Raw genomic sequence first — 11521 nt, 5'->3', positions numbered from 1 at the left:
TCAGACGCGGCTGACGTGCACGGTCTTTTGGGACGGTTCATGCCAGATCGATCTTGGACGTCTGAAAGCTGAAGGTCAGCCCAAGGTTACGTCCGCGATTTACGTCCGATAGTTTGTACTAGATCTATACCTTTAAGCCGCGTTCGATGATGTGTCGGCACCTTTATTCTTATTCTGAACGGTAGGTAAGTACGTGTAAATTCACAGATCGGCGAGTGGCCACAGAGTAATTTCAGTAAGTCAAGATTCTGTTCTGTGGATGACTGACAGCTGACACATTGCAGTATTGGTTACCCTACGGACCTTTTCTCGTATTTTTATGTAAAATGGAAAGGAAAACAAGAAATCCAATGGGGGCAAAGTCAATTTGTAGATGTTGCCTATCAGAAGAGGCGTGCAAAGATTTAGACACCCCGTACGATTGCATAGATACTAAGGAAGTCTACTCGGCAATGCTCAAAAAGTGTTTTGATATTATGGTAAGATACCTATCTACTTTCAATACAATAATATGAATTCTCATGTCTACGCACCGGTATAGCTTTAATAATGTTTAAGAGGAGACTGATTTCGTTTCATTAAAAGATTACTTACATATTTTTTTAAATAAATCACTTACCTAAGTTTTTATACATTACAACCAGGTTATACGAACCTTAAATGATAGTCATCGTTGTTTTATTAAATATCGTAGACCACAACTCTTTAAGCATCTGCCGATATCCATTAAAAAGGCCTCACCCTATTCTTCCCAAAAGTAGCATAGTAATAATTTTACTATCAAAATGATTTTCAGCTCTCAGAAAATGTTACCATCAAATCCGGTATCTGTGACTCCTGCATACAAAAGTTAAGAGAATGTCTTGGATTTAAGCAACAGGTTCTGAAGTCGGAAAAGGCATTTTTGAAAATGCTTATTGATGAGGAAAAGAAATGTAAGTAAAAACCGCAAAACAGATCGTGTAAAATACATCTGCACAATACTCCTTCCTACTTCATTTTAATAATTATTATTTCTTAACTAGCTATTCCCACGAGATATGTCTGAAAAAAAACAAAAACTCTCATAATTTTTCTGATGATAGGAATAACCATCCTAAAAAAATCTCAGAAAGGTATTTTCTATTCATTAGTAATTCCTATCATAAGAAAAATTATGAGCGTTGTTGAATTTTTTCGGACATAGCCCATTGCTTCACCATAAAAAGTATTTGCATGGGAATTCTGCAATAAAAAGCCTAGCCTATGTGCATATCTAGGGTGTCAGCTAAATCCATATGAAATTTCAGTAAAATTTGATGTGAAGAAGTAACAAACACACACACACATACTCACAAACTTTCGCCTTCATAATATTAAGTAGGATTTTATTTGCACAAATTATAATATATACTTATAATCTATTGTTTCTTACTTGTTATAGATTTTGTGCAGTCTTTGAGTGTCTTTTTATTTGAATTAATTTAAAAACTTAGTTATACAAATGAAATACTTACAAGCAAAAATGATTTATTTCGTAATTAAACCATTTATTTTGCCCGTAGTTTATTAGCTTAATAGTATTTTAATTAAAAAGACACACAATGATGGTCAACCTTTTGTGCCAAATAAGAATGAATACTGATGAATGATTTATTTTAACTTTCCAGATAAAATTGATGTTAAAGTGAAGCAAGAAGTGATTGACCTGGATAATGACATGGACAATATGTTTCTTGGTAAGCTTAACTTAATTTTAAATGGTATCAAAAACAAAACAGTTTTTTATTCCCACGGAAATAGAGGGGTGTTATAAGTTTAATGTATCTGTGTATCAGTCTGTGGTAGTTCGCAATGATGAACAGCTTTTCTTTGTTGAATGTCAGAGGTTTTTAACATCAGGTCAGGTTATACTGCAATATGGTTACTTATAATCATAGTATTTCAGATCTAAAAGAGGAGTACAACGATGATGATGAAGACGATAAGAACCTGGCGCTGCTCGCCATCGAACAGATCAACTTGAAGCACAAGTTCAACAAGGATGTCGTTGTTAAAAAAGTGGCCAAGAAAAGTAAGAGTGGTAAGTTAGTTTTTCGACTTAGACGACCGAACGGCGTAGTGGTTAGTGACCCTGACTACTGAGCCGATGGTCCCGGGTTCGATTCCCGGCTGGGGCAAATATTTGTTTAAACACAGATATTTGTTCTCGGGTCTTGGATGTGCCCGTAAAATGGCAATAGGCCCGCCCCATTAGGCATTGGGACTAACATAACACTCTGGCGAAAAGTGGGTGCAGCAATGCACCTCTGCCTACCCCGCAAGGGAGTACATTAGTACAAGGCGTGAGTGCGTGTGTGTGTGTTAGTTTTTCTACTGAAAATTAAGAAAGGTTAATAAGTGCCAATTTCTCCATTCTCGGTTAGAGCATAACCAGGGAGTAGTGGTTAACTTTTGACACATCTGTCATGAATTTTATTTTGAGATGACGTTTAATTTATAAATCAATCCCTGATAATGTCAAATGTCAATGAAGAAAATGGCACTAAAGTTAGTTCTCCACCAATCAAAGGCAATAAGCCCGCCTTTGTATAACTTACCTACAGTGCTCCAAAATTGATAATGCGCATAGAAATCATTGACAGATCAGTTGTTTTCGATTATGTGACACATGATATTGACTCCTATTCCTTTAGAACAAGGTGCAAAATGCAAGTGTTTTTTTAAGGCTCTTACGATTTAATGATTCGGGTTTGAAGATCTGCATGTGCATTATTAATTTTGGACAAGTGTACTTATTTGTAACTATAATTTTTTATTTTGTATGCAGACACCAGAGTGCTTATGGATTAATAAATAAGTAAGGAAAAGCTGTTAGTAAGTGCAGTGTCAGTAGGATGGTGATATATCTGCTTGAAAACTTGTGATATAAAAGCTCACTGTTGAAAATATTAAATTAAACCTTGTAATTTCACTGTAATACACAATACACACTACACGTATTTAACATACGTATGTTAATTGACGATATTTAACATTACAGAGAACCAAAAAAGCCAGAAGCCTCTCAAACTAGTTACAATTAAACCCTCTCTGCTGACAGCGAGCTTCGCCACTGAAATGAGAAAACACTTCCATAACACAGAGAACCTCATAAAGTACTCCAATGCACTGCCATTCTCAAACAAAACACTACAGGGATACATATGTGCGTATTGCAAGAATACACAACCCGACTTACATAGCCTGAGGCTACATACGTCTGCTGAACACGCGAAACACAAAATAGACTATCACCAAAGACACTCAAACGATCTTGGCATCAAAATGGAGATTTCCGACCTCAAGTGCAATGTTTGCGAAGAAAAATTCGACGTGATCGCCAACCTAAAAGCTCATTTGGCCAAACAACATAACGTCGCGTTTCACATGGACGTCAAAGATTACGTTCTAGAGTTCAAGTTAAAGGATAATGAGAGGTTGGACTGTGCGTTGTGCAATTCTACTTTTGAAACGTTCAAAATGCTGTTGCAGCACATGAACGGCCATTACCGGAACTACATATGTGATGTGTGCGATTTAGGATTTATAAACCAACTACGTTTAAAAAACCATGTGCGTATACATGAGACTGGTAGTTTTAAGTGCTCGTTTTGTGAGAAAGTGTTCACGACAAAGTTAAAACTTCGCTGTCACGAGAAGTTTGTTCACGAGAAAAACACAAGAAGATATAACACTAAGTGCCCGCAATGCGATGAGACATTCGCGAATTACTACCAAAGAAACAGGCACATGCTTACCGAACATAACAAGAACGCTGCCAACTACAACTGCAATATCTGCGAAAGAGTATTCCTCATGAAATCCAAACTTACCAGTCACATAAAAAAGGTGCACCTAATGGAACGCAACCACGTGTGCAATGAATGCGGGCATACATTCTTTTGGAAGAGATGTCTAGAAGAGCACATGATAAAGCATAAAGGGGAGAGGATATACCAGTGCAATGTTTGCACGAAAGCTTATGCGAGGAAGAAGACGCTTAGAGAGCACATGCGAATTCACAGTAACGACCGTAGGTTCAAGTGTGGTGTGTGCGGTTGTGCTTTTGTGCAGAAGTGTAGCTTGAAGAGTCATATGTTGTCAAATCATGGGCTAGCGTTGGCCGAATTCGAAAATGGGGTTAGAATAGACAATGGTCATAATTCTATTGTAGTCCAACAAGATGTTATGTAGGAAGGTGAGATAATTGTTTTTTTTAAACGCGTAGAGAGTTTTTATTGTCTTTTGAATCCTACAGACTAACCCCCTTATTCATAAAAAAGTTACTGGACGCTTTAGCTATTGAACTGTTCTGTCACTCTCTGCCCGCTGGACTGACGACCTTAGGCGGGTGGCGGGTAGTGGCTGGATGAGGAAGGCCGAGGACCGAGTGTTGTGGCGCTCCTTGGGAGAGGCCTATGTTCAGCAGTGGATGATTATTGGCTGATGATGATGATGTCGCTCTCTGACAGAGAACAATTTGTTCTTTGGTAGAGAGTGACAAAACAGTTCAATAGCTAAAGCGTCCGGTAAGTTTTTTTATGAATAAGGCGGTATAACTGCAGCTGGTCAAAAGTGGTATAACAAACCGTTAAGTTTATTATTAACTATAGGTAGATTTTTATATTATGTCAATAACACTGAGTTGCACAAAGAAACTTTAAGCTAATGTCGACCTTAAATGTATTGCTGCCTTGCTTTCACAGTATACGGGTAGAAAGAAACAGGTATAGATTTAATGTAAACATTAGCTTGAAGTTTCTTTCTGCAACTGGAAATAAGACATAAACAATTAAACATGTGCAATAATAAATACTTTTACTCTAGTACGTAAGTAGTTCAAAGTATATTAAGTTATGTTGTTTGGAAGACTGGTTAACTGCTTGCAAAACTTTTTGGTGGAATAATGTTTTTTACAAATAAATTGTGTTGTGAAATCGTTTAGTGTTGATACAGTATTTCAATTTCTTATACTTTTACAAATACATAATTATTGATTAAAGTATAGAATTGGAAATCGTTATTGGTTATGATAGCGAGCCATTCCAAACCAAATTAATGAGTGCTTTAAAATACAATTCAAAAAATTAAAATATTTATATAGGTCTACTTGTTTACTTATCTCAATCTTTTAACAGTCATCAACTTTGTAAAATAAACATATTATTCTACGTTATTTAATGTGGCAATATTAAAATATCTTCCAATATTATTTGTTATTAAATATTTTTTATTTAATTGACTGGCAAAGCCAACGATATTTTAATACTAACGATAGATGGAGTGACAGTGCAAAAATACGTCTCGACAAATAACACCCGACTTTTAACTCTGAGCTCATCATGTGATTATATACATTGGTACAGTGAAACTATAAAGTCCTGAAATTAATGTTTGAGGAACTAAAATTTTCAGGAGCCTGGCACCATTAGAAAAGAAACATAAAAGTCATAACAATTGTTTATGTCAATAGGCGGTTGGCTGTTTTTTTGAATTTTCTTATTAATTATAAGGATAATCTAGATAAAAGCAACAATTTACGCTTGGTTGCAATTAGGAAGATGAAGAAAAATATTCGTAGTCAAGCTAGTGAAGTTATTTATCGATTTTTAATACAATGTTTAGCGGAACATCAAGCTGGACACATTTTTTCGAATTTGGAGGATGTTTACGCTCGTACAGCGTCTATGACGGGTATGTAGCATTGTACAAATTGTAATAACTAATTTTTTATTAGTACCATCGCTTCATTTATCGATAAACCTAGGTTTAGAGCCCAAGTCGAACATTGTTTACATACCACTGATTGTAGGTTTCATCTGGTTTCATATCGGACCAGCTGATGTGGGCGCACAGACTGCGAAGCTGAAGTGGGCTTGGGCAGGCCACGTCTGTCGCATGCACCCGGACCGGTGGGCCAGAATTGTCACCAAGTGGGTGCCCAGTGATGGACGTCGGCGACGCGGAAGACCCAGGCGGAGATGGCGGGACGACCTCGACAGGTTTTTGCCTCAATGGCCGAAGGAAGCACATGATCGGGAACGGTGGTCAGTTTATAAGGAGGCCTTTGCCCAGCAGTGGGAAACGACACAGGCTGCATAAAAAAAAAAAATCGGACCAGCGTGCCAAAGAGGGCAAAATATGGAATATTCCTAACTCCTGGAAGAAACAAAACTGGCCGTCCAAAAAGAGAAATTGATGTCTTTACTATGTGTGCCCTTCGTCAACAGATCTAGTTTTTTTATACAGTTGTAATAACGTTTTCTAAATAAATATTTATTGGTTTCACTATTAGCCTTCATATTAACACCTTCTAGCTTGTATAAGAGCTTTTTTGTTGATGTTAAGTTGTTTTTAAAATACATAAATAGGTAGGAAGTTCACAGGCAAAATTTCAAGTATCAAAGTCAGTTATGTTTCGCTATATAGGGTTGCTACATGAAAGATAGCAGTGCCCTCATTTAATTTCAGGACTTTATAGTTTCACTGTACAATGGTTGTCATTAGGTTGAATTTACAAGTTTGACAGTAACAAAATGCGGGCAGATTTTTGTTTTGTGACGCACCATCTGGTTCGTATATTGTTAATCTGAGCCTTGAAATGTTATGTTCTGGGTACCTACCTGTTGTTCCTAGCTTATATTATTATTGTAAAGTAACTTATTAAGAATATTTATGAGTTACTTCAGGTGATTTAATAAAACAGAATTTGTTGAATACATTATACTTAATGTTTTATTGTTGTCTATAAATTGCCCATACCTAATACTAATTACTAACTATATATATACCTTGTTTCACGGAGAAAGTCATCTGATACAAACAAAAACTAGCCTTATTCGAATGTAATAAGGATTCTGTCAGATGTCTTTCCCCGTGAAACAAGCTATAAGACAAGTGTTACAAAAGTGGCACAGTAAGCCAAAAAGGATGAATTTTCAAAATTAAATTTTTCAACAATGACCCTTTGAGTCACCTCCTCTCGGCTTACCACAACATTTTTGCAACACCCGATAAAAATATGCGTTATTTATCCTAACTAATATTATAAATGCGAAAGTAACTGTGTCTGTCTGTCTGTCTGTTACTCTTTCACGCCAAAACTACTGAACGGATTTGAATGAAATTTGGTATACATATGGTCTAGACCCTGGGGAAGAACATAGGCTACTTTTTATCCCGGAATTCCCACGGGAAAACTTTTTAAGGCGAAGCGAAGCGCGCGGGGACAGCTAGTAAATATATAATATAAATATATTTGTCAGCTAACTGCAATAAATTAACTTATTTCGCCAAAACCCCAGGCATAAGCATCTGTCAATCATAAGAACCGCTTCTCACGCCAGTGATGCGGGTTTGAATCCCGGTGCTGACATGTACCAATGAGTTCTTTTAACTAAGTACAATGTACACCATCGGTCTTACGTTGAAGGAAAACATCATGAGGAAACCTGCATAATAATTATATTATATCTAGATTTAGCACATCTAGGTATGTGAAGTTGTGAACCCACCAACCCGCAGTGGACCAGCGTGGTGGGAAATGGTACAAGCTTAGGAAGGCAGTTTAGACCTTGGGGATATGCACAAAGGTTCCACTCGAGAGAGCCAATTGCAGGTACTTACACCCCCACAATTGCAGGTACTTACAGGTACTTACAGGCCAGCGTGGTGGACTAGGCCTAACTAAACCCTTCCTTCATTAGAAGGATACCCGTGCCCCAGCAGTGGGGACGCGATGGGTCGTGATGAATCCAACGAATAGAACTCTTGATACTCAATCATTTATTGCATCCATAAGTTAAAGATAAAGATAAAATACTCTTTATTGCACACACACAGAAACAGTTTCATAAACATAAAAAGAAAATAAATAGTACAATCGGCGGCCTTATTACTAAAAGTAATCTCTTCCAGACAGCCACATTGAAAGGAAATCGATAGTATAAAGTAAGGGGTAATGTGTGACAAGACTAGAGTAAGTCTTACAGGTGTTCAATACATTGATATTATACTAGTATCCTACTAATATTATGAAGGCGAAAGTTTGTGAATATGTGTGAGTATGTTTATAACTTCTGCACGTCAAAACGGCTGAACCGATTTTAATGAAATTTGGTATGGAGTTAGCTGACACCCTGGATTAACACACAGGCTTTTTATCGAGGAATTCCCACGGGAAAACTTTTTAAGGCGAAGTGTAGCTCGCGAGAACAGATCGTTTTACAATGGTTTTGACTTTCCAAAGCACGCTGAGCTGATAACTAAATCATTCACCATCGTCCACAGAACTCACTGGTTGACTACTGGCAGATTTCACAATATCACTCGCTGCCATGCTAATGCCATGATTGGACAACAGATGGCTCTTTAAACTACATTTCTGTACGAACGACAGCTCGCAAACCGAACATTTAAATCTTCTATCGTTATTATGAATCTTCATATGTTCCGTTAGAGTATACTTTCTGGCATACGATTTGTTGCAGACTGTACAGTTATAGTTCTTTTCGCCTGTGTGTTTAACCATGTGGCGTTTTAAAGCCCTTTTACTGAAAAATCTATGACCGCACTCATTACACTGACAGTTCTTTTCCATTAAGTGATTCTTCTTTATGTGACTCATTAGCAGCGATTTCAGTAAGTACGGCTTATCGCAAACATTGCACTTGTATTTCGCCTCTATATTGTGTACTTTCATCAAGTGCTGGTTTCTTCGGTAGTAATTACTAAAGGGAGCTTCGCAGTAAACGCAGTTTTTTATATTCTTCGCGCCTAAATGCTTAAGTTTTTCATGATAAGACTTTTTGGTTTTATTCGCGAATACTTTTTCGCAGTAATCACACTTGAAGTTCCCCTCTATGTGGGTAGTGAGGTGTGTGTCCAAAGACCGCTTGGTCACAAATCCAGTGTCGCATTTATCGCACACATAGTTTCTGTAGTGCTTATTCATGTGTTGTTTCAGCATCTTGAACGTTTCATATTTACTCGTGCACATAGCACACTCGTGCGTATTGCCTTTATTTAATTTAAATGGCATTATTTGATCTTTTATGTCGTTGTGTATAGTTTCTTTGTGAATTTTTACGATATGTTCTTTGAATGTGAATAAATTATCCATGGTTTCATCGCATAGAGCACAAGTCAAATCTGTTATGTCTAGATGTACGACGGGGCTTTTTTTATTGATGTCGATGTTCAGTCTATCCTTTTTATGATCGCCCTCCATATGAGCTCTCAAGTCTGAAGGGTCAGGAAATGCATTGTTGCAGTAAGCACAAATGTAGCCTAAGATTGAATGGTTTTTGAAAGGTACTGCGTTAGAGAATTTTAGTATTGTTTTTATGTTTGAGGCGTGTTTATCGTTTTTCTTAAAAATTTGTTTTACTTCGAGGTCCTCTCTGAGTTTTCTTGCTAATGTTAATTTATTGGCGACCTTGATCCTCGTCTGGCCGATGCTTATGGACCTTTCCTTTTTCTGCGTGCGGTCGCTACCTGCAATAAGATCACACAAGTACAATGTAAGTACAAGTGAATGATTAAAACTTGAAACGATTTCACAGTAAAAAATGTGGGCAGTTTTTTGTTTTATTTTTTGTGACACACCAACTTGTTCTTATATTTATTTATTCATTAATTCTTCATTGCACAAATATAAAAAATAAATGTACAAAAAGAGGGCTTAATGCTAAGAGCATTTCCTACCAGCCAACCTACAGGAGGTACAGGAAAACTAGTGTTGCAAAAAGAAAAAAAAAGTATGGAGGAGGTAAGAATTAAAAATAAATCAGTCAATAATCAGATTTTTGTTAACATAAGTACCAACCCATAGAACTGGCGAGACGTGACACGAGTGACCTGATCTGTTCGGCGCGGCCGCCCGCTGCCGCTGGCTTCCCGCGCTTGACCGAAGCTTTGGGAATTGAACGCACATTTGCAATTTTGATAGCGCTTTTCGGTGCTTTTGGTGCGATAGGAGGGTCGATTTCCGATTTTATTTCTTCTGCTAATATTGTTCTGCTGGTTACTGAAATTGTTGAAATGAATCATTTATTTTTGTGTTATAACTATAAGTATGTATAATATGGTATAGCCCATACTTTTCATTTCGTAAAATATAATCCTGATTCATAGTAATTCAATAAATAATTTGCAAATAAGGAGTTTACATACCACATGCACTTACAGTAAAGGAAAACAATGTGTGGACAAATATAGAGTTGAAATTTACAGCGAAAAGTGGGTAAGCCACCCAGCTTAGAAGTCACCTCCCTCTGACTACCCCTTCATGGTTTATATTTTTGACCCTAAAAGAAATCCAATAAATCAACTTAAGAATTTACCTAAATCAGCTAGAAATAAGTCATCAGAATCATGCGCGAAATCTTCTTCAAATTTTTCCACTTTTACATCAACTCCCATAGCTGAAACAAGAAAAATATAAATTAAAAAGAGTTTTTCAATCGCAAAATATTTAAAGAAGGTAGTTGAAGAAATATTAATCTTTAACAGGGATTCCTAGTTTAGTATGTGGTACTATTAAATTTTAGTCCTGTACTTTTAATATTAGCTTGTATATATTTAATCATGTGTAGCTGATTACTAAGTTAAATTAGTTGTATTTTATTAAATTATTCTCTTGGTGGATTGAGCGGGGCACCCCGTAATACAGGTTCCCACCTAGTACAGGGGCCCTTGTGAATTGTTTTAACTTGTGGTTTTTGTACAATAAACAATTTTTTTTTTTTAATGTATCTAGTCAATCACCACATTTAGGGATCTCAGGTGCTTACTTTTTTATAATATCATTTATTTTATAAGCCATACACCCTAAGATTAAGTTGGCTTTAAAACTAAAAAAAATAACAATTCTCAAATAATTAAAAAAAAATATTTGTAGCTCAACTATTAAGGTCCTTACCTTCCTCTTTCCAATTTTGACTTATTTTAATGAATTCATGCTCACACTTGAGGACTTTGTTCTTAAAAAGCAAACACCTTCTAAGCTGGTCGATGCACGGGTCACATATGCATGATTTGAAATCTTTGTTGTGAGATAGCTGTAAAGATAAATTAGTTGACATTATAATTTATTGTTGTGCAGTGCACAGGTATTTACTGTAACTATTTACTTTACAGGCTATTGACTAAAGTAAGTACTTCAAAGATAGACCTCTTTTGCCTTCTTCATCCAGCCACTACCATCATCGCTAAACCATATAGCCTTTTACATAAAACACTTACAACGATATCAAAACATTCTAACAGCATTTCGGAATACACTTCTTTTCCATGTTTATTAGTGTAAGGGTAGTCAAAATCCTTGTTTGGACCCTCTATAAGGCAGCATCGACAGATGCTTTTGGTTTCCATTTCAACACGTTACGTTTTCTTATTTTAATTTATAAAACTATCATAAAATAAAATTAAAATCGACTTGAGATTAATATAATACACCATACACCACCCTTGACAACACATCATTCTGACATAAATACTA

At 36.4% G+C, this 11521-nt stretch overlaps 2 protein-coding genes across 2 annotated transcripts; one reads left to right on the top strand and one right to left on the bottom strand.

Annotated features, from left to right (window-relative positions):
• Positions 1-208: 208 nt before the first annotated feature.
• Positions 209-4292, top strand: LOC119691948 (zinc finger protein 658B). The gene is made up of 5 exons (XM_048629991.1): positions 209-479; positions 797-935; positions 1650-1718; positions 1928-2062; positions 3023-4292. Exons 1-5 carry the CDS (start codon positions 327-329, stop codon positions 4213-4215), a joined length of 1689 nt encoding a protein of 562 aa, XP_048485948.1. The 5' UTR covers positions 209-326; the 3' UTR covers positions 4216-4292.
• A 3785-nt stretch (positions 4293-8077) lies between these two features.
• LOC105398738 (zinc finger protein 845) lies at positions 8078-11463 on the bottom strand. Its single transcript, XM_048629711.1, has 5 exons — positions 11266-11463; positions 10943-11081; positions 10365-10445; positions 9844-10048; positions 8078-9566 (listed from the first exon to the last, which is right to left on the bottom strand). The coding sequence occupies exons 1-5, from the start codon at positions 11392-11394 to the stop codon at positions 8291-8293; spliced, it is 1830 nt and encodes a 609-aa protein (XP_048485668.1). The 5' UTR covers positions 11395-11463; the 3' UTR covers positions 8078-8290.
• Between the last annotated feature and the right edge of the window lie 58 nt (positions 11464-11521).

This window comes from Plutella xylostella, chromosome 24, assembly GCF_932276165.1.
Source record: "Plutella xylostella chromosome 24, ilPluXylo3.1, whole genome shotgun sequence".
In the NCBI taxonomy this organism is placed as follows: Eukaryota; Metazoa; Arthropoda; class Insecta; order Lepidoptera; family Plutellidae; genus Plutella; species Plutella xylostella.
This window is presented reverse-complemented; position numbering and strand designations above follow the sequence as displayed.

What these genes read in the sequence shown, in the direction of transcription:
- LOC119691948 (XM_048629991.1), top strand. Translation starts at nt 327, where the DNA reads ATGGAAAGGAAAACAAGAAATCCAATGGGGGCAAAGTCAATTTGTAGA. An exon ending in TATTGATGAGGAAAAGAAAT is followed by an intron (nt 936 to 1,649) that starts GTAAGTAAAAAC and finishes TTAACTTTCCAG; the next exon opens with ATAAAATTGATGTTAAAGTG. An exon ending in GGCCAAGAAAAGTAAGAGTG is followed by an intron (nt 2,063 to 3,022) that starts GTAAGTTAGTTT and finishes TTAACATTACAG; the next exon opens with AGAACCAAAAAAGCCAGAAG.
- LOC105398738 (XM_048629711.1), bottom strand. Translation starts at nt 11,394, where the DNA reads ATGGAAACCAAAAGCATCTGTCGATGCTGCCTTATAGAGGGTCCAAAC. An exon ending in TAGAATGTTTTGATATCGTT is followed by an intron (nt 11,082 to 11,265) that starts GTAAGTGTTTTA and finishes TTATCTTTACAG; the next exon opens with CTATCTCACAACAAAGATTT. An exon ending in CTCGCCAGTTCTATGGGTTG is followed by an intron (nt 9,567 to 9,843) that starts GTACTTATGTTA and finishes AATCGTTTCAAG; the next exon opens with TTTTAATCATTCACTTGTAC.